General features: G+C 33.4%; 1 protein-coding gene across 4 annotated transcripts in view; it reads left to right on the top strand.

Annotated features, from left to right (window-relative positions):
- The window catches only part of Syt1 (Synaptotagmin 1), a 62,275-nt gene that overhangs the window by 30,312 nt on the left and 7,239 nt on the right, over positions 1-24,724 (top strand). For 3 of the 4 annotated variants that reach the window (XM_076417788.1, XM_076417786.1, XM_076417790.1), the window contains 4 exons: positions 321-416; positions 798-992; positions 3,277-3,453; positions 18,899-19,016. In XM_076417788.1, the coding sequence (XP_076273903.1) occupies positions 321-416; positions 798-992; positions 3,277-3,453; positions 18,899-19,016 (586 nt within the window). The remainder of the gene's footprint in view (positions 1-320; positions 417-797; positions 993-3,276; positions 3,454-18,898; positions 19,017-24,724) is intronic. The other variant, XM_076417787.1, reaches the window with a different exon arrangement.

Raw genomic sequence — 24,724 nt, 5'->3', positions numbered from 1 at the left:
ACAGTGATACAACAAGAATTGTCACAATGAAGCATTGAACTATAAAACAAATTCTTATAGAAAGTTACAAATTATTTCATACAATATAATCATTATATTCATTTCAAAATAACAACAATAATGGGATATTAGTAAATTAGCAAATTAATAGCAAGTAATGCAATTTATGCAATGCTGTCTAAAACATCCATTATTATCTTGCAATTAAGTTAACGATTTATAATGAAACCAACCTAATATAACCATTAAAATAATTAACAAAATTATAGTTCGATGGCATCGTGAATAACATTACAACATATTTAAATAAATTGTTTTAGGTCCAACCTGATATGGATGAATTAACAGCAAATGCGGAGGAACCTGATGATGGTGAAAAACCCGAAGTTCAGAAACTTGGAAAGTTGCAATTCAAGGTATAAAGGCAACGTAACTAGAATTACTTCTTGTTTTGCATGAACCTCTATAAAATATATCTTGAAACAAATGTGTCGTCATTTCTTATCTCTAAACATAAAAATGATAGTTAATGAGATAATGTTACAATTTCATAGGTGATATTTATTTTATTTTGTAAAATTATCATCTGCATCTACAAAATATCTCCTACATCCCTCTCGTCTCTCCTAATCCTGAATATGTTACAGGCTTTAAGAGAGCCACCAAAGCAAACCAAACTACAAGAATAATTAAGTAAAAAGAAATTTTTGTACATGTTTTGTACTTAGGCATATTGGGCATTATAGATAAATATGCAATTTATGTTTCAATTTGATAGTAATATTTTTAAACCACAGCTGGAATATGACTTCAACCAAAACAGCCTTTCGGTCACAGTGATCCAGGCTGAAGATCTTCCAGCACTCGATATGGGTGGTACTTCTGACCCCTACGTCAAAGTATACTTACTGCCCGATAAGAAGAAAAAGTTTGAGACGAAAGTTCATCGAAAAACATTGAATCCTGTTTTCAATGAAACATTTGTATTTAAGGTAATGGTTAATTTAAATTATGTTAATCATGTCAGGTTAATATTGGATGTGTGCAAAAGTTCTCGCTGTTTTTTCTTTTCGAATTTATAGCTTTATTTCAATATATAAATAATAAGAGAAATGAGTCAATCGGACGAAGCTAATTTTTTGCTGTTTTTAAAGTCACCCTAAAAAGAGTATTTTTTCTCATTTATCGTAACGAATTAATATCAGTAACCCTCCCTATTTCTAAGCGTCTGTTACACTATAAATTAGAACAACAAAAACGAATTTGTTTTTGAATTTTTTTTTGATGATTTTTCATTATTTCTAGCCCTGAAGCAACGTTTTGTATATACGAAATCGGTTAAAAACATCTTTCAACTCCAATTCATGTGGAACCAAATTATTCTTCATTCGAACTTTCAGATATCTGGAATTAGTTGATTGATCAACATTTAACGATTCAAGTTCTTATTGTACTTGGTATGGGCAAAAAATAAATAATATTGGTATAAAAATACTTTGACTTTCTTATTATTAACGAGGTATTTTAACCCATAAATTTTAAAAAAATCGATATTTTCATATTTATCAAGAATGTTCTCTTAAAGGAATTTTTCAAATTTCAAATTCTTCTCGAAGATGTAGCTATTTTAACCAAAACTAAGCTTAAATCTAGAAGAACTTATCGACCATTACTCTCATCTACGAGTAATATTGTTCATGTATAAATTAAAACTGTTGGTTCTTTTCTGTTAAATACATTTCGCTGCACCACATGGTCAAATGACTCGATTCTGTTAAGTATATGTCTTGCTTTGATTGTTGTTGAAGATTGCAAGTCTTCTATTACTTCAGAGTTAAGATAAGAATAGAGCATTTTACGATTTTCTTAATATCCTAAGTAAAAGTCGGAATCTAAAGATTTTGATGCAAGTAATCAGTCCTGTAGTATCGACTTTAAACTTTTCTTATACAACCGCAACTTTCTTCCGCAAAGTTTTCTTGTTATAGGGGATAATGCTATTGTCCATTATTATTGTTATATGTGTAATTTGATTATATGTAGGTTCAGTATATACCCACCTTAATTTTTACTCTACATGGTCCATTTATTTATACTACTACTCGTATATTATTTTCTGGTTGATTTTTCACAATTGTCCAATAGAAAGTATCGCAATATCATCAGTAACTAAACCCATAGTGATATTTTCCATTTGTAGTCTAGGTAAAAAATTGGCCCCATACCTATCCGTATGACACATCCGCACAGCTTCTCTTATTTTAAAATATGCCTCCTACTGTTTGACCCTAGAAATTCTGGCTGAGGTGTAAGAGTTTAGAAGTTCAGTGCGTTATTTTGGTGGTATATCCTGTGAAGTAAAAGTGAAATACATATGTAACATATTAGATCACTTGCTAGTTTTCCTGGCCATGGGATCGTAATAATTTCAGCCATCTTTCAGATATCTATAATGTCTTGTCCAGTTATTAAATCTTTCGTAGACTATTTGAACTAAATATGCAGTCAAATTCGCGTTTCATTTTAATTAAATAATACTAATTATAATAGAGCAAAATTAACTGCCTTTAAGAAGAAGAAAACTTTATTTTACTGAAAGAAAAGGAAATCTCTATTCTCCATTGAGTAGATTCTAAGAATCTGAAGATGAATAGATTCTATTCTACTTTATATTCTAAAATCTATTGAATATATCTTGTTCTAGGTCTAATCTGTCAAATAAATAAATAGTTATCACATTAACGAACTAACTAAAGCGAAGTCATGTCTGATAAAGCAGCAAGAACTTATGAGTATATCCGACATATTTTGCAACTGGTATAATTATCTTTTAATGGGATCAATTCAATAAAACAGCCGATGCACGTCATAGTTTACGTCGATTATTATCCTAGTCAAAAAAACTGATAGAATGTTGTCTGATGCGTCGGAACATGCAACCAAAACAGTGTATAAAATTGGATTTGGGTTCGTTCAGGTGGGCCATGTTGCCAAATGTCTGCAAAATTCTTCAAAATCTTAGTGATAATAAATATAGATTATAAACCGGCAAATACTGCAAAAAAGTTAAATTTGATTGACATTGCGGCGTTCCGACGTCATATATTTTGATGACGTACATTGGCTTTAATTATAGTATGGGCGATATAAACCAATGTTTTAACGTTTTATTTCGTATAAAGTATTGATTTACATAAGATACTCTACTTAATACTATTTTATCGAGACTATTTACTATTTTAGATATACTATTTTAGATACTTAATACTATTTTAGAGTATCCCATACGCTGAGGCGATGAACAAAACGCTAGTCTTCGCCATCTTCGATTTCGACCGTTTCTCGAAGCACGATCAAATCGGGGAGGTCAAAGTACCATTATGCCAAATCGATTTGGCTCAAACCATCGAGGAATGGCGCGAACTACAGAGCGTGGAGGGCGAAGGCGGTCAGGTGATATCTTTTTGCTATCTATTCGAGTTTGGAGTATTAATTCCTTTATGTTTGTCGAAAACGACAAACAAATGTATCCCTTATTTATTATGACATTGCTTCGTTTTGCGAGTTACTCCAACATAAGTAACGGATACAATACATTAAAAAAACATATGGAATTACCATTGGGTGTACAGTTCTGTTGTAAGATACAAAACCAATTTAACAAAATTTAATTTTAATGATCTACACCCAGTTCGGACCAAAGTGAGGAATATTCTTGCACATTTTTTATTAACAAAAGCACTCATACATACGCTTAACCAAAAATACTTACATTATATATTAAAATCTTCTACAGACGAAGGAACTGTATTCATAGGCTTTAAGATAAAAATTTCGATCTACTAAAATCATTAATTATTTCTATCCTAATCAGCAATTATCATTCATATTTTCTCGATCACGATATATCATAAACTTCAAGGTTTCTTTGATATTTTACTAGTAATGTAATATGCACTATTACCAAATGATTTAATGTATCTTTGCATTTCCAAATAGGAGTTTTAAGTAATGAAACGCCATTGTACATATTAAAGTAATATCCCATTATTTATTTAAATGATTCGGTAAAAGGTGCACTAAATGGCAATATGTTTTTCTACTAAATAATATTAAGTATCAAATATCGAAGTAAACTTAAAATAAAACAGTAAAACTAAAATGAACCTTAACTGTAGAATGTTGTATCATCGTTTCTTGCACATCACACAATATAACTTCGTAGTTTTCTAAATTAAAAAGTCAGCTTTATTTCTTTAAAAAAATATAATAACTAGCTTTTCTCTTCCAATATGTAAAAATTCATTCGACGACATCTGGCATATGAGCTTTCTACTTTGTTACAAGTACATTTACAGGAGTCTAAATGGAAACACTTCTAGACAAAGGGCGAAGTGACCAACAGCTACTTTCTACTACAACACTTTAATGAGTCAAGTTCAGTTTCATAGTATGTTTTTTTGCACAAAGACGTACTTATATTCATTACATACCAAAAAATCCTAAATAGAAGGTTATGTTCATGTCTCGTCTTCTTAAAATAATTAACTTAATGATATTTTTTCAATGATATTGAGACCAAACTCAAAATTTGTTTTTCAAGAATAAATTAACTTTTTTTACATTGTAGCAAACGATATTTGGGACCGAACGAATATCCTTTTTTTTATTAGTATGAATTAGTTTTTACAGATTTGCTCCTCTGACATTATATTTATAAATAGCTGCCCGTCCTAACTTCACAAATCTTCTCTTTTCAGTATGACCATCTAACCAAATAAACGGATAATGACAATCATGGCTATAGTCTATTCAAAGTTTTTTTGTATATACCGCATCAAGATGTTTAATGTATTGCCTGCCGCAATTTGTAAATTCGTTTTAGACAATATTTTCCTTCTCATTTCATTCTAGTTAAAAAAGACACAATGCTGTCTGATTAGATCGAACACGTAATCGAATAAGCCTGTCAAAGTTGTCAGTTTGTCAGACTTATGCAAAATTCTTGAGAGCAATAGTGTTAGGAGGTTATAACTCTAACCTATAAACTATTCTGGCTGTATAATTAACTATAGTTTGTAGATGTATATAATGTTAAAATAAATTATATTTGATAACATTTCTGTTCAATTATTTTATTTAGATTAGAATCTTGTTGTGTATGTTAAAGCCAAACTGAATTAAAACTCAGAGTTGATGTCACAAATTTAAATGATGTATGTACAAAATAACTTTGAACAGACTATATTATTCTAACATTATGTATTATCCTTCATTTATTAGTATTGACATAAAATTTTCTTTATTTTAAGTAGGAAGGTACTCAAACTAAGACTGTGGCTTATATAAGACACAACCTGTATTTTTTACCTTATTTAGAGTCACTTATGTTTTGTATGGCAACGTCAGATAATCAGTCGGAAACTGTTGAAGTTTGCCAAATATGATTTTACGAATCACTTATGATTCGGGACCGGACGGAATTAATATACCACTTATGGCCTTGGAACAAAAGAAAAACTTTATTTTAATCCTTGATAATTTATACCCACTCCATACAAGTCACAGCGCCCTCTACTTTTCTTCCTCCTTTCTATGCTGGCTCTTGTATCGAAACAAGTCATATATTTAACACTCCCCTTCAATTTAAAAGTACTATATAACTTAACCTAATTAAGATTGTAAACAAAGACTACAAAAGTACATTTAAATTGTCAGAACAAAACTATTACACTGTACATACAAATTTGTTCGAACTTAAAACTATTCTATTTCTACATTGCGAGAATTTCAACTGTAATTAATAATTTAATCAAATGAATCTACACAATTATGTGATAACCAAAGATAACAGTCAACTTTCTACTTAAAAATAATTCTCTCTTTGAACTATTTTATCTTTGAATTGTGTGAATTTAATTTTACTTAATGACTTAGTGAATAAATCAGCACAATTCTCAGATGAACAAACATATTTAATTACTAGTTCTTTCTTTGAACAAAAAAAAACTTTGAACAATCATAGAAATAGTCGCCAAAACAGTGTTCAATTTAATATTGATTATATAGTTTCTTCTTGGGCTGCCAAACATACACATGTATTTATCTTCGAATGAATTTCTTCCATGCCTCTGGGTCGTTTTTATGAAATGGTATGAATTCATTAAAACTTCCTATTAACCATACTAGTCTTTATAACTTGCTCCTTCAAATCCACTTCCGCCTTACATTAGTCCATGGTCTTCTGACATCACTGAGGTATCATACTAATTGGTCACCACTATCCCCATTTTCTTCTTCTAATATTGTACTCAATTTTGTTTTCACCAGTTTTCTAACTTTATCACCTTCACTTATTACTTTCAACTCAATCATTCTCTAACATTATTCTTCTTTATGAGCTTTCTTCTGTTCTTTATCTCTATACTCCAAATCAATTATTATTGGGTGTTCACTTTTGTTTTTTCTATTCTTTTAAGATTCTTCACAGTTCCCTTTGTTTTATTTTAATTTTCATCTAAACCAGATTCACTATCACTCCATTTCCAACTCGAAATCAGAATCTCTTTAATATAACCCAGAACTGCCTAAGTGCTGTTCGTCTTTATCATATCTTAAATATTTTTGCTTAGGGCTTTCTTCTTCGTATAAAGCTAAATAATCAGGTTCTTGATTCATTACTTTATTTTACGTTCTCTTATCATTAACTTGTTTTAATGAAAACATATCATCTTCAGTTGTGGGTGTCTTTTCTGTTGAAATAAACAGACAATAGGCGATATATATCTCATGGTCGTCTAATTTCCTTTCTTCCTAATTTCTTCTAGAATTGGTTTCCTCAAATTTAGACAAAATAGGTTCATTTTCATCAGGTTCGTCATCACTGTCTGTTATCTGCTCTTTAATGCTTTCTTCATCATCACTCACATTCTTGTTTTTTTCCTACCTCTTGCAAAATTATTTGCATCGGTTTACTCACAGATTCTTCTTTGGAATTTTATCTGCTCACCTTATATTGGTCTCTCTATATATTTTCTAAGTGGTATATCTTTAGTTCTTCACTATTATTCATATTGAAGTTGACTTCCATTGGCTTACCAAATTGGTCTGTTTAGATACGATTTTATAACTAACGAAACTTATATGCCTTTTAATCTTCTATATATTACCCTTTAAATTATAACTAAATTATTTTCAACTTTTGCTGGTGTTAATATTAATTTCAATTTGTGTAATAATATCCGCTTTTTCCATTCCAATAAACTGTTTAACTTCATAAAGACTGTCCATTAAATCCACTATACACTCTTCATGTCATTTTGTGTTCCAACCTTTAGGTGAATTTCTCAATCCATACAATACTCGATTTAATTGTTGGTATCTTGTTTCATTTATAATACGATCAAACATCAATTTGATTTATCTTTCACTTTGGATCCAGTTGTGTTGAATTGATATTTATACCAAATTCTAATGTTTTCTAACTAAACTCTTCTCCATTGGGTTCAATAGGTTCAATAGGTTCTTTTCATTCTACCTGTAATTCTGTCCACCTTTATTTCTAGTTTTCAGTACTTCTCTGGTCCTTGCAACTAACACATGGTTGATTTTCTAGACTCTTCTCCATTACTAATTGCTTCATTGATTACAATGTTTCTTTATCCTACCGATAATTATGTTGGATCCCATATTACTCGTTTACTAGTGTTTCCCTGATCATTGTAAATTATACACGTGGTTGATTTTCTAAACTGTTGATTACTTCATTACTAATTACTACATTGATTAGAATGTTCTCTATGCTACTGATAATTCTGTTGGATCCCATGTTACTAGTTTACTAGTACTTCATTGATCCTTGATATTATACACGTGATTGATTTTCTAAACTCTTAATTACTCCACTACTATTTACTACATTGATTACAATGTTTTCTTCCTTCTTACTGATAACTCAAGATCACATTTTTCTAGTTTTCTGGTGTTCCTTCTGACGGTCATTGATCTTTGAGTGCTCTAGTGCTCCGAAATTAATTTCCGCCTGTTGCATACAGCCATCTTGTTACTTCCACTTTCCTTCATGTATATATAATTATATATATACTATACCGAACTAAAAACTTTACCTAATCTACATTCCCCTGCACTCTCCGTCGTTACCCTACTATTTCTCATTTACACCGAGAATTCTGGGCCCATAACCTTTTACGAATCACTTATGATTCGGGACGGGACGGAATTAATACACCACTTATGGCCTTGGAACAAAAGAGAAACTTTATTTTGATCCCTGGTAATTTATACCTTTATACCCACTCGATACAAGTCACAGCGCCCTCTACTTTTCTTCCTCCTTTCTATGCTGGCTCTTGTATCGTGACAACTCATATATTTAACATGAGATTCTCCAGAAAGAAATAGTCACTACGGACAACACGAGGTATTATTTTAAACAATGGTTAAATAACAATGTTCTAATCAATATTATTAAATTATTCAATGTATACAATGATGAATCATGGAACACTCGAATTTAAATTTTCGGTATACATTACTTTTGCTGATCTATTTAAAGAAATCTGCAGCTGTAGCTTATCTAACACTTTTAGAAACTTGGTTGATTCTTAGTATCGTTTATATAGTTTCAAATCATTATGAAACTATAAAATGTATCATTAAAGGTCCTGATATTCAACTTCCCAAAGTTTTGTGTGTCTTGTTACAGTTTAAATATTCGTATGAGAGATTATAAGAATATTTAAGAAAATTAGTTAATACTGCTGCTTCCGTCTGTAATAGTTTGTGTAATGTTAAAAAAAACTATCTACATATTTGTATTTATTTATTTACATATACAGTTAGTCATATAACTAATGGTAATGTAATCTTGACTAAATTTCGGAAATACTAAAAATCCTCTTAATGGTGAAATAAATTTAGTATTTCATTTAGTCTACTGTTTCGATATTTTCGAGATCTGCGATTTTAATTTGCAACCTCTTGCTGTTGCCAACAATTAGATAAACTGAGCGAAAAAATTGATCAAAACCAGGTGTTTATTGAGCCAGAAATCAATGAAAAATTTTTCCTCAATGGACTTAAATTTGTCGCCTTTTTTATGATATTCTATATGTAATTAAAAATGAATGACTAAATGTGTTACTAAGCTCAGAATTCAAGTTCTTTCTACGATATGCAGTTTCAATTTGATAGTTTTCAATTACGCGATTCTTGGTTGTTTTTAATATTCGCTTTTCAACCAACATACATTTTTTAAATTATTTAATTATTACATTGTTACTAGTCGTTTCCAACTAATCTACAATTTGTCTTTATAATAACTTAAATCTAGGTATATAACTAGAAGGACCCATCGGCCCTATCTCAGTATCTGGTGAAATAATGTTTATACATGTCCCTGCTATATTCCTTATTATATGCACCTCACTACACAACACTACACAAGATCAAATGGTTTGACAATTTTGAGTCTTTTTTGTCCTGTTGTGGTGGTATCCAAAAGCTGCAATACTTCAATATTCTCATGATAATGGAGTGTTTCCACATGCCCCCTTGCAATTCTCCTAATTTATTGACTTAGTGTGGGTATCTGAAGGTTGTTAGTATTTGGGTGCGCCCACAATACCTCTTAGGACTTTTCTGAAAACAATTTATTTTGTTTATGTTACTCCTTATATGTTTATATGTTTCAGTATTTTCTTATATAATAGAAATTTATTATGTACCGAAAATTGTGATTTTCCTCTAATTAGCCAGTACATTTTCCTATATATCAATTCCAGTTCTTTTCTTTTCTTCTACATACAAATGATTTCATAAATATCTATAGTTTGTTGCTTTATTTTGGGTGTGTGGTTCTACTCAGTTCAAGACTCATGATGTCTTGATGCAATTTGGGTAGAAGATCTCGAACTACTAGAGAATAGTCCAATTTTAAGTTTAACTAATTGCACAGCAAAGCAAAGAGCGAGACGAAATTCAAATATTCTTCACTCAAAGCCATGGCTTTGAGCTTTTTTGAGTTACGATATCTAACTGCAGTGCCTACCAATGTATTGGTACTGAATACAAAAATATGGATAGTGTTGCATAACTGCCATAACTCAAACCGTTACTCAAAATTATAGATATCATTACAATATGTACACTTTATAAGCTCTCAGAACCATCATCAGGACTTGATCTGAAAAGATAAGATTCATAAGACATCTGTCGGGTCAGCTAGCATGAAGTAAATTTACCAAAAAATCTGTAAAAATTAAATAACTCACTCTAAGAACGTCTGAAATCTATCTGAACCAGTATTATATTCTAATATTATTGTATTGATATAGTAAAAATATGCAATTCATTGTATCCAAAAAGAATTACTTTGAAATTTAGACAAATAAATGATACGTTTTCATTTTGTTTCAAAAATGTTACTATTTACTGATGACATTACTGTATACGTAATACATACTTGGGACAAAACATAACTTTCAGTTTAGAATAACAATAATATTTGCATTAATGAAATTTAATTTGATTCATTCTTACACTCCAAACTCAAAGCAGTGGACATTTTTATTGACGTAAAATATTTTTCTCTTTTTTTCTAAAATTATCTCGTTCTGCTTTGATATGGCTGTGTTTCTGGTTGTGCCGGCGCATTTGTGCATGATCTGCTTCCAAAACCATCACTTTACTGTCCACGTAAGTATATCTCATCGATATGGTCCTCTATCGTATAAAATCTGTGAGCTGTTGACTAATTTTTGTGGACGATTGAGTGACATTAAATTTTGTGCTCACGGATTTTATATTGTCATATTTTATGTGCTTGGCATTAACAATTTTACATGACAAAAATGACAATAACATGAATCATTAAACCATAATATTGCCTCCATAAAGTACTGGTTCGATGTCTGTATTTCTAAGGATAGCAATGTGACACAATCTGTCTTGATACACTTATTGTTAATGCCTTTTTTAATATCTAACATTGTAGTTAAATAAATATTTGAAATTCTTTAGCAATGATTTTTAAATGATCCAGGAACTGTTCCAAAACGAGACCAAACCAAATCAAATCATTTAAAAACCATTGTACATTTGTTTTGTGCATACACTGATACTATTTATGAATTTCCATTTACAACAAATTCTAATTCTACATTTTCTACCAAACGTTTACATGATCATTTATCAGAAATTGTATCTAAAATATTATATGTCTGCATTCCATAATTGGTAAGCTCTGATCTATTTACTCGAAATAGAACGACAATATAATTTCGATATATTTTTAAGTTTAACGTAAATTCATTCCCAAAAATGTCCAAAGCAACAACTGCTTCTGGTGAGTGGTAGTAAAAGAATTCTGTAAAATATTTCAAGCACCCTTGGTGAGATCACTGAAAAATACACTGACCGAATGCGTGACTAAAGTTTTTCCCGATCCGTTGAAATTGTCGGTTCAAGTTCAGTAACGAAAACTTCAGTCACGTCAGTTGCTGATAATCAGGCCACTCCAAGAGAAAATCCGCTGCACCAGTACAAGCTCTCAAATGAAATATTTTGGATACAACTACAAATAAAGTAGTGTCAAATACATTTTTATCTCTTATGACTTGCTCACGATCTTTTTTATCTATTGTTCCTCAAATTTTTATATGCATATGCATGTACTTATTTTGTTGGCGTTTGCATTTGGTTTGCATTGTTTTCAAATTGTTTTTCATGTTAATTGTCAAAATTACTCAGTGATCAGTGATAGCGTACGTTAAAAATTAACGGATCTTTAACGCAATTAATTCCATCGGACAGAAACTAATTTAGCCATCACAATAGTTGGTAATTAATTGAAATGTTATAAGCGTTCCCAATATGGCATCTATCTAGATATTTAATTAACACAACAATGAATAATTATTAATCTGTCTAGAACTTTATATATCTTCAAATTAAGGGTTGGTATTTGATTGAAATAAGTTTATAATAAAGGTTATTACCAATAATTGGTAAAGCCTTAATTAATATAGTCGACCTGATATTAAAATAGCTGTTATAACCTATGAATTCTCGTTAGTCAATGTACCGTAAAAAGACGATATCAACGATATTGATTGCACAACGGAAACTAATCAACTGCAACTAATTATTAATGGAAGATAGCATTCAATAAAGATTAGAATAAAATGAATTTCGTTGAAAAGTTTTACGATTGGTAGTTAACTAATTCGATAGATCCGTTTATCATGGAAAAATTGCAGCATCAGTTAAAACTCAGTTTCGTGACTTCACTGGAATTTAAATTTTAGACTTAAAAGACATTCTAACAACTATTTCGATTGATGGGATGGAAGGAAATGGTCCAGTTGCGTAGATGCAGCCTCGTTATAGAAATAATGCTGTCAAACAGACGTTAGAACCATCCAGACGGCAAGAACTATTGTCATTCTTATCGATCATAAGCCCTCAGCATTTTTTAGATATCAGGTGTGTTGATAATACCTTTCTAATGTTTTCGTCGAAGAAAACATATTATTTGAAATGGATAATTTAAAAAAAATATAATTTTTTTTGAAAATTTTTCATTGGCCATTTTATTCCAAATGTATGGATGCTATTTCAAAATTACAGTTTCTCTTTCGAACTAAAAGATACGTAGAGCCTCTGCACGTGCATGCCAATGAATCCAGGTGGAAAAGTAGGTGCGATAGAACTTCCCATCCAAGTACTTTTAATACTTCCTTGACTAGTTTTGCTGTATAAGAGATCATGTTACCATGCTTAGTACAAATTGATCAATTGTTATCCATAGCGATCAGCATTAACTGTTTCTTCAGATTACAAGACTTCATAATATACACACAACCAAGTGCGACCCCATCACACTCAGAGTATGGCCGATACATAAATGACTTCCTTTTATACGTTCGAATCAGTATTTCACTAAAAATTTCGATGTTTTCATTGCCTGTCATCCAATTCACGTGGCACCCATTTTCCCATCTCTTGTAATCATCCATAAATTACGACTCGGACTTTTCCACCATTTGTTTTTGAGTTTGTATTTGGTGTTCATCCAATAACTCCTGCAATTTCACATCTTCAAGTCTCTAATAGAAAACGATGACCTTCAACCACTTTTTTCTTTTGGTGGAACAAGAAAAGTAATACGTTCCGCAAAAAGCCTTCTAAGACACCTGGCTCGACATTTTAAAAAAATTATAACTTGATAAATCTTGACGACAGGATTGGATTGATGGTTCATCTCAAGCCACACAGCATTACAGGGTAGTAATATGGAACAGTGATGATATTTAAAGTCCTTAATAAATTTTTGATATGAGATATAACACGACCATCCTTGTCAAGCTACGCAGTCATTTTAAACAAAAATGATAATAAAATAACATTACGCGCAATCGATTAGTTGCTATAACTTAGTAGTGGTAATCAAAATAACTTCCAATGTACAAAATACTGTGCCAAATCAAATAGAAGAATTTGCTAGAGCATTACCAGGCTAGATGCCATATATAAGCAGCTAAAAATAGTGAACAAAAAAGAGAAAAACATAATTTTTAAATGCATGGAAAAGGCAAACCATCAAAGTCCAAAAATTACCTAACCAGCTCGTAATATTAATCGTAAGGAATTTTTATCGATATACTGAGAGTGGAAATATTGGATTTATCACTTTTGTGGATCCTAATTGACTCACACAACGATTATTAGTAAGAAATAGCTTGCTGACAGGCCAATCTAACCAACGTTTTCATTGTAATCAAAAATGTATTTATTTTTGACAGAAGCTTTACTGCATGTGTTGTTCCATTTCTTACAACCTGAATGGATAATTAAAGTGGATCACTAGACCCTACAGTCCGAGTATAGACTGAGATACGTGGATTTTAAAAAAATGGGATTGGTACCTTGTAATCTAGGAAGAATCTTAGCCACTTTACCTGACATTTACATACGAAGGACACGAAAACCACGTGATCGATATAAAGAGCTCTGTTGTGTTGAAGAGATGTAAGTGTTGTAGTCTAGATTACAGCACTAGCGTTATCCATTGAGCAAATCTTCATCTGAAGCTTTTAACGACGTCAAATCGGTTTAAGGTGAAGCAGCTATGAATCGTACGAGTATGTACAAACAAATGAGTGGGTTCTTCTGTGTGCGTACTTTTCCTATATGGATCACAAAACGTGTGAAAAATCAAAACAAATTGAATCGGGTAGGTAGTGATGTTTTTCTGTACTATATCGCCACCGGGCACGAAACTTGCTTTTCCTATTTTACCTGCGAAAACTCTCTATGTCATCAGTCAAAAAATCAAAACCTCGATTTCAACCTATAAATTAAACATAAAAGCACCGCCAAGGGATCATTTTGATTGTATGTTTACGCTGGGATTAAGTAATCAGTGCGGCTAGATATTATAATCTATTTACATTTCTGAAAATGCGTGTGGATAGAACAAACGTTCAAATACCGAGGAATCTATTAAGTGATTATTGGATGGAATTTTTGTCTTGCAGTTAAATAATCAATGCAGCATGCTTTTAAACATAAAGAAAGGAACTATTTATTAACCATGATATTTGTAATTCAATCCTAATCAGCGAAATGTATAAATGGAAACCATATATATTTTCATCATATATGGAAAATAAAGTTCCGCAAAACCGAACGAGCCTTCTTCTTCGAACCGAACCGTCGAGTTTTCTCTACATGATTTGCATAACCTCTCAGAATAGTAGAATATATGATTATAATACATTCAGTATTGCATTCTATATCAATTAGAACAAATATATATATATATATATATATATATATATATATATATCTAATGCAGATAAATAACTTCATAGTGTACTTGATGCCGACACTTTGTATTATGAAACGTAACGTTTTTAGGTATTGGCCTTTAAGAGCCGCGAAATTTTGAAAATACGGAATTGTAGTTCTGTTGGAAGACTTAACTTAAAGGAACTTAAAGAAAATATGACAAGAGTTGTGCAGTTCAACGAGGAGTCACCCTAGCCGTTATTTCCTTCCCACACGTGCGGACCAAATGGGGAAAATTCAATAATATGAAATATAGCCCACACAGGTATCGAAGGAACATAACTTAGACCAACGTCCAATATAAATATACATACCAATATAACAAATAATTTACGAAAATATTAATCGATGCTAAAACAAGATATCTACTTGAACTTCTTAATGAAGATTGTTCTCTGATGGGACATAAAGGAACAATAATTGAAGAACTTGATGAGAAAATCATATTTACTTGGTAATGAAGCAAGCAACTGATACTGCAAGATTAAGAAGAGTGTTTTGAACTTAGGGATTAGAACTTTTCCTACTCTCTGCCTATTCAGCAAACTTAGTCCCGTCCGACTACCATTTGATCAGTACAGTTGGAAGCTTTAAAGGATAAAGCCTTGGAACCTTTGAAGATAACATTGATATGGATTTTTTATATGACATACATTTACTAAAAAATTTACACAACTTCGCTCCTGAATAATTATGTGACCTACTTTGATAAAAGCTTTGGAAATACCAAAACATACTGGACGTCTTACTTTACTAAGATTGATAACTAAACCAACCTTATATGTAATATTTATCAAACACCTTTGGTTTAATTTATAAAAAAGGCGACATTTTTAGCAAAAGCTTCCTTTGAAAATGCATCTGCGAAAGCTCTCTATGCCATCAGTCAAAAAAATCAAAACCACGATTTCAACCTATAAATTAAATATAAAAGCACCGCCAAGGGATCATTTTGATTGAATGTTTACGCTGGGATTAAGTAATCAATGCGGCTAGATATTATAATCTATTTACATTTCTGAAAATGCGTGTGGATAGAATAAACGTTCAAATAACGAAGAATCTATTAAGTGATTATTTGGATGGAATTTTTGTCTTACAGTTAAATAATCAATGCAGCATGTTTTTAAACATAAAGAAGGGAACTATTTATTAATCATGATATTTGTAATTCAATCCTAATCAGCGAATTGTACAAATGGAAACCATATATATTTTCATCATATATGGAAAATAAAGTTCCGCAGAACCGAACGAGTCTTCTTATTTGAACCGAACCGTCGAGTTTTCTCTACATGATTTGCATAACCTCTCAGAATAGTAGAATATATGATTATAATACATTCAGTATTGCATTCTATATAAATTAGAACAAATATATATATATATATATATATATATATATATATATATATATATATATATATATATATATATATATATATATCTAATGCAGATAAATAACTTCATAGTGTACTTGATGCCGACACTTTGTATTATGAAACGTAACGTTTTTAGATATTGGCCTTTAAGAGCCGCGAAATTTTGAAAATACGGAATTGTAGTTCTGTTGGAAGGAACCTAAAGAAAAGAAAATATGACAAGAGTTGTGCAGTTCAACGAGGAGTCACCCTAGCCGTTATTTCCTTCCCACACGTGCGGACCAAATGGGGAAAATTCAAAAATATAAAACATAGCCCACACAGGTATCGAAGGAACACAACCTAGACCAACGTCCAATATAAATATACATACCAATATAACAAATGATTTACGAAAATATTAATCGATGCTAAAACAAGATATCTACTTGAACTTCTTAATGAAGATTGTTCTCTGATGGGATATAAAGGAACAATGATTGAAGAACTTGATGAGAAAATCATATTTACTTGGTAATGAAGCAAGCAACTGATACTGCAAGATTAAGAAGAGTGTTTTGAACTTAGGGATTAGAACTTTTCCTACTCTCTGCCTATTCAGCAAACTTAGTCCCGTCCGACTACCATTTGATCAGTACAGTTGGAAGCTTTAAAGGATAAAGCCTTGGAACCTTTGAAGATAATATTTATATGGATTTTTTATGACATTTACTAAAAACTTTTACTAAAAAATTTACACAACTTCGCTCCTGAATAATTAAGTAACCTACTTTGATAAAAGCTCTGGAAATACCAGAACATACTGGAAGTCTTACTTTACTAAGATTGATAACTAAACCAACCTTATATGTAATATTTATCAAACACCTTTAGCTTAATTTATAAAAAAGGCATTTTTAGCAAAAGCTTCCTTTGAAAAAATATTGTAATTATATGTTAATTTAGTTCATTATTGTCTATAACTCCTTGACTTTTGAAATTAATTTTGTTTTTAATTTTAACATATTCAAGAACCTTATTTAATACGTTCATCCATTATATAAGAGAAACAATCACCCAGAGCTATTATTAGCGCTTTAATACATTTCAACGTAAAAAGAAGAAAAAATGCGTTAAAAGTCCTGTAAAAACAACAGAACGTCACTGACAAACCAACTTTGTATTTAAATATTTCAAATATATTAGATATTCGTAAATAACAATTTTTCTCCAGCATGTCAGCACCAATTAGTTAGTTAAAACAGCACAGTACATCTTTTATTATTGAACGACTTAACTGAGAAACCAAGCGTGATTTTTTCTCACAGATTACCTATCATTTTATGAATTTTATATATTTTGTGACAGTTTTGTTTAAAATGTATAGGCAACCAAAAAACTAAGTAATAAAATAATTTAAATAACACGAAGCATGGTTTCACAGTTGTCTGAAATCGATATATTCTCGTTAGTTGTTGGTAAAAACACAAAATGTTGGATATCCCTGATTGTCCAGAAAGGTACTTATACATAAACTAATTTTTTCTTAGCTCTTAGTCAACCACCAACTTTTTCATTAGTAATTTTACATAGACTATTATCTATTCTCTATCATAAACGGCCTCAATTTCTTACATAGAGTTTAGTGTACTGTGTTAGAAATTTTTCTACATCAATTGATCATATTTGACAGCACATATTTATTACAAATTTAAAAACTATAAACATTATGGCGAATGCGCCAGGATATACAGGAAAAGAACTAATTTTAAACCATGGTACGATGATGGTAATTTGAATGAATATCGTGCTGCAAATCCGGTCATATTTCAATAGGAACATAACGAGGTGGGCTGAGCTGGGTGTCCTAGAACAAAACAAAATAGCCAACACAATAATAACAAAAACAATGCAGACAAATTTTAGATACGATTTACATAATAAACACAAATTTTACATAACTTTTTTAGCATCCGTAACAATCATGTGTTACTCGAGGACTAAATATCAGCTATTATTGATAACGGCAAACTTTCTTTTTATATATTTCTATTTCCTTTTAAAGATATTTAGTCATTTGTATACCTTGAAATTATTTATTGGAATATTGGTATTATACAGAATACTTTATGTTGAATGAGAAGAACCACTATTTTCTATATGGCTTGATCACAAATATATTCTTGACTGAGCATGCGATGTGTCCAATATGTGTCTAATTCGTTTTATTATTGCTAATTTTTTCGATACAAATTTTGTGTATTTCAGCCCTATACGTGTTTTAATTATATATATATTGTCTTTGTAAAAAAAATATGTGCATCCTTATTACATCACCAAATTAGAATAGGGTATTTGTTTTTAAATTTTTAAAAAATGTTGGGTAAATCTGTGATATTCCTCTTGAATGTTAATGTTTCTTTTTTGTTGTTGTTGTTATTTTTCGTTGTAAGATACTGTCTTAGTACTGTTTTTAATTATCATCTGATTCAATGGTATTCTTTTATATATATATCTATCGCACTCATCACATCCATCAAAAAATGCTCGATAAATCACAATATCCCAACAGTTTTTTTTTGTAATGGATAACATCGCAAGCAAAGTTAGGCGTGATTGAGCGATTCGATTGTTAAATCAGCTTACTCTACCATTAATTCTTGCAGGATAATAAGTTGGGAGATATATGCTTTTCTTTGCGTTATGTGCCCACCGCTGGAAAGCTAACCGTTGTTATACTTGAAGCTAAGAACCTGAAGAAAATGGATGTTGGTGGTCTATCCGGTAAGAAACCCTCGATCTAAGATATTGTTGGTGGTAAATGTAGACGACGAAAATATATAACATTAGGTATATAACTTAATTTTTCTATATTTACGGTTTTGTGGTTTAGAAACTTAGATTTGTCGGTCCTGCGAGTTATATTTCTGTAGAACAGAGTTTACAACCGCAGTTTTTTTTATTAATTATATCTTATATTAGATATGCTTAATACAATCTTAATTTACAAATGAATTTATTACTACTATTCACTTGCATTAATATATAAGCAACGGGAGAACGGTATTTCCCAAATTTAATTTTACAACTAAACTATTTAAGCTAAAGTTAAGAATACACTTTTTTTGACCTGGAACCGGGTAGGGGAATCCTGTTACGGATACCTGGTCGAGAAGACCCGCAGGAATAAGCGAGTTGGACTGGTTATGTGGAGACTGCCTCTGGGCTACCCACTAAACCCCACCCTATCAGATGATCCAATGACCCTAACTGATACTTCTTACTGTTAGTAAGGAGAGTGCCCGTAACCGGTAACACCGTTAAGAGGCACAAAGGCCAGGCAAGGACGTGGTGTCGTCATCACACCACGCAGCTTGTGGTACATGAGTTAATCGCTCGCCGGAGAAGGTCGAGACAATTTGGAGTTAGAGCACGACGGGGTAGTGTCGGCTGTGATGAGTGTGAAGAGCCGAATGAGTTATTGGCCTAAAATATCGGCCAGCTCGGTAAAACATATATTGTGCGAGAGACGAAGAGTGGAGAAATATCTCGAGTAAACCTAGGATATAAAATCGTGAACTTGGGGGACGTCTGTTTCTCTATGAATTTGATTGTTCCTGACGAACCATGGGGCATTGATAATTCTCCTGAGAATTTTGTTTTGAAAGATTTGAAGACGTTCCACCTGGCTAGGTGAGGCGTATTTTAGATAGACACTGGAGCCGTATAGAACGACTGATCGAACCAGCATCTTGTACAGGAGATATTTTATAGAGAGAGGACCTGCTGGCCCGGTTGATAAGCGGGAACAGCAAATTAATAATACCTTGACCTTTATGGAGGGACTTTTGAATGTGGGAATTCCACCTAAATTTGCGATCGAAGGCAAGACCGAGATAGGTGGCTTCTTCTGATCATGGGATTTCGGCGTTCTCGATTTTAAGACGCGAAATGCTCGGTGCAAAACGCTTCTTGTGGAAGAAGATGGCCTGGGTTTTCTGTGCGTTGATCTGCAACCTCCAGAAATGTAACCACTGGACCGTCTCATCTAGTTGTTTTTGGAGTCTGCTTCGGATGTGCGGTGCTACTCTTGAAGAAGCAAAGTAAGCAGTGTCGTCTACGTAAAAAGCTGCCTCAACTGATGGTCTCCTGGGGATATCTGAAAGAAAAATATTAAATAGAGCGGGTGCCAGGGGGGAGCCTTGTGGAACTCCTGCATCGATGGTTTTCCGGCTAGAGAGAATATCTTTAATCTTCACCTGGAACGATCGTCCTGACAGAAATGATTTGATAAGAGCTGTTAGGTCATCAGGTAGACCTAATCGGATGCATTTCGCCACTAACCCTTCGTGCCAAACCTTATCAAAGGCTTTGGTTAGGTCCAAGAAGACCGCTCCAAATCTTTCACGTCGGTTAAAAGCACAGTTGATTTTTGCAGCCAGCCGATGGGCCTGATGAACGACTGAGTGTTTGGCGCGGAACCCGAATTGCTCATCTGGAATGATATTGTTTGTCTTCGTAAAGTTATTAAGAGCATAAAGAATCGCTCTTTCAGCAAGTTTGCAAATGGAGCTTAGTAGGCTGATAGGTCTGTAGTCAGAAGGTGATGACTTAGCTCCTTTTTTGGGGATAACTGCGATGAATGCATGTTTCTATGTGGATGGAAAGTGTTGCAGCCTCAGAATGGCGTTGATGATATTACCTAGTTTGGAAAGCTGCTTGTAGGGAAGATTTTTGAGTTGGGCTATCGAAATGTTATCTAAACCCGGGGCCTTCTTGTTCCGAATCTTGCTGATCATTTGCGTGAGTATTTTAGGAGTGACTAGATGGTTTAAAAGATAACTCGGAGGCACTTGAGAACGAATGGAGTTGGCATTCCTAATGATTTCGTCGTTCTCAGCAGCGTTTATATTTGTAGCAGGAGGGAGGCGTTCCATTTGGGCCTAATAGGTTTTAGCGAGGAGCTCGGCCTTTTCGTGGTCGGTGACTGCAAAAGTTCCTGTCTCCACTGACTTTAGAGGGGTATGACGTTTTGCGCCTTCCCCACGAGGCTTTTAGAGAGTCGCCAGAAAGCTGCGGGGCCATCCAGCCTTTGGTCCGCTAGAAATGAGTTCCATTTTTCGGATCGCCAGTCTTTAATTGATTCCTTCACTTCTCGTTTTACTCTGTTGGCCTCCCTTTTGTCTGTCGAGTTGAGGGTAGCACGAGCTCTACGATAGATACGATTTTTGAGTCGAATCTGTGACTTGATGCCTTCAGAAACTGGCTCACTTTGAGAGTTTGAAAATGATGGAACTTCGAATGATGAATTCTGATAGGCGGACTGGGTGTCTCGAGATAGCTTCTACACGGCACGCTCGAGTTGGTCAGGTCGATCAATCTTCGGGATTGCTCCGGATACCAAGAGAATTTCCTCATATCTCTACCAATCGGTCTTTTTTCTGGCCTTGAAGCGACGAATTTCGATTGCACAACAATCCCCGAGAGTTAATATAATCGGACGATGGTCCGAATGTAACTCGTCGAGAACTTGTACATCAGAAGGACGATTGAAGAATACACTTAAAAGTGGATTAATTTATGGCGCCCGAAAACCGAGGAACAGCTTCGAAAGGCGAGAGCTCTATGCGAGATTTTACTGCCGTGTGCACAGCACTGGAAAGTTTCGCTTTTTTTGGGAGAATGCTTATTGTCGTGGATTTCCAGGTGTGAAAGCCGTGACAATGTGTACGATAATTGTTGTATACCCAAATTACCTCGAATTGGAAGGTGGACATAAAAATTGATTTGAAGGAGGATCTAAATCTTTTCTGGTCTCAAAATGATTATGACTAAAACGTAGGGCTAGCATACCTGGGGGGTTTCCAATGGCACAATCTACCTGGAGTAAGGCCCGCGGTACTATGTTTCACCGCCACCGCCCTGGCAACCGATCTGTTGGAAATTGCTACAAGGGAGATCGGATTTTGAAGTACAAGAAATTGATTGCGGGTTTTTTAACTATTATTGTTCCCAGAATAAAACTAACCAATGAGGCAGGCTATTTTGTTGGCGAGCAGCAGTATCTTGTCGTTTCCGGTGGGTCTAGCTGACTGGCTGGTCTTTTTCCTCCTCCCACATGAATGTCTGGGGCGCTGGTTTAGCAATTTGTTGAGGTATCGGTCCTTGACTCTTTGGCTGTAGTCGTTTTTTGTACCCTATGAAGTTGGCAGGGTGCTCCTTCTCACAGAACACTTGAACACTTGGCTAGCACTTTTATGTCCTTTTAATGGATTTGGACTCACCCGGTATGGATCTGGATCTGGTTACCGACGTATTTCATACGCTTCGGTGGGGCACGGCAGGCAATTTTGAATATATGGTGTTCGTCTCTGGACACTATGACCTGTGTGAGTGGATTGGCGACTCCGACTTTTGTCCGCCATCTCTTTACGAGGGATGGATGGAATCCCTTTACCTGGAGTGCTTCTCTAACTGTAGTCGTCAGCGGTTTTAGGGTAGAATACCACTCTCTCCGGCCTTGCTCTCGTTTTCCCGAATTCGATTCTATTGTTTTTAAATATATGGACGACTTCCATATATTTGGTTTTGTCCCGCAGTACTATCCACGCTATTCTTCCTTCCTTCTTTTGTGGTTTTGGGTTGGCTTGGGTTGATGTGCAAGTCCTCCTCACTACATGAAGAAACAGTAGACTTTACCCCCCTTTTCAATATTCCTAATTTGCTCTTTTAATAATTTGTTTCCTCGTGTGATCTCGTCGTTGCGGGCCTGTATTTGCTGTATCAGTGCGCGTAGTTCACCCTCCTTGTTCATGTCCTTGAGGACTTTTATACTTCCGTATATCTTCATTATTGACTTGTTTAATTTTGACTTATAATGTCATCGTGTCAGGTATATTGCGGTACTGATACTTTTGTGATACGGACACTTTATTAGGATGGTAATCGGAGCTCTCGGTACGTCCGGTCACTTCGGGCACTCGACCTCGACTCTCTACCATTGCAGTTGATAATCATAATGTACAAAGGCGATCCGATAAGCATTTAATAAGTACTCAGATAAGCAAGAGACATTTACTATCGTGAAGCACATTCTCATAGACGGCTACTGTCGAAATTTCAACTAGGAATGATCGAGATTAGAAAAATATAGAAGCTAAAATCGAGCCAAGAGTATCTATATACGATAAATATCAATTGAAAAACATGGATGTTTTCAATAACAAACGTAAAGTATTTTCTCTTTAGTAACAAATAAAATTATCTATTATATTTATTAAGGGTGCTTATCATCACCAAAATTTTAAAAGTTAAAGAAAACAATTAACATTCCCAGTATATTCGGACACACTGTAAAACAATTAACTTTTGACAGGTGTTAGATGTTGTTCCTTTAGTCTGTTCTGTTGCCGGTACAGAAGTTAGCCTGCTTTGGAAAAAAGCTTTTCTGAAGCAGTTGATGTCGCTGTGCAACACAAATACTTAAGAGCTACTTTCTTTAAATTAGGCTAGGTGGATTCTAGACCTTCCATAAAGTCTTGTAAATGGGTCTTGTTTTAAATTAGCTACCGGGCTTTTTAAATACAATTGTAATTCGGTTGGCAAATTCGTGTTACGTTGACCAGTAAAAATATTAATATTATCGTTAATAAGTTTATAATGATCTTGTCATACATCTACAGCTTGGTCTTCTTCCATTTCTTCCACTTGTTCCATTCATTGATGCTCATTTTCAATTTGTTGATTAATCTCAATATCTGAAATGAATTTTTTGATACTAATGGCTTTATTTTTTAAATTCTCTCTGATTGTCTGTTTCGGTTGGAAGCCTGTTCATTTTTTAGTAAGTAATTTGGTAAGTGGAATAACTTTACTAAAGGTTACATATCTTTCACCACAAACTTCACAAGTAGTTATTTCTTTTGGTCGCAAAATCTTACAAATTTAAGTCAAATTAATAATTCGTTTTGTATCTAACATTGCACTGGTGTGGTAATTAATGATGTTATTGATTGCAGGACGCAGTTTCAAAAATCTCTCGATCATGTAAAATATTGAACTCAGCGCATCTATATTTTCCAGCTAAACATCGATGTTTATTCCCAATAAATATTACTATACTTATTACATAGATGAATATCGATCATGCCTAATTTCAGCCGAATACTACTCGCAGTTTTGTGTTGACCGCGTGTGGGAAGCGGGCGTATCCGTGGATTTTAGAGATGACGAAAAAGAGCAATATCGGTCGGTGATTCGATTCTTGTTTTTGGAAGAGAAATCGCGTAGCGGCATCAGAGAGCGCTTGAATACTGTGTACGGTGGCCCTTTATCCTTTATTGGCAACCGACAGAAATTGGTTTGTCAAAAAAAGTTTCAACGTGGTTGCACGTCGGTTTTTGATGAGCCACGCCCAGGTGTGAGATAGCTGAGACTGTAAGAATCGCAAAACACCACGTGGGTCATATCCTCCATGAAATTTTAGAAATGAG

Source organism: Rhynchophorus ferrugineus, unplaced genomic scaffold, assembly GCF_030347505.1.
Source record: "Rhynchophorus ferrugineus isolate W39M unplaced genomic scaffold, kcgeb_rfMv2 rfM11, whole genome shotgun sequence".
In the NCBI taxonomy this organism is placed as follows: Eukaryota; Metazoa; Arthropoda; class Insecta; order Coleoptera; family Curculionidae; genus Rhynchophorus; species Rhynchophorus ferrugineus.
The sequence above is the reverse complement of the archived record's forward strand: the minus strand, read 5'-3'. Positions and strand labels throughout refer to the sequence as shown.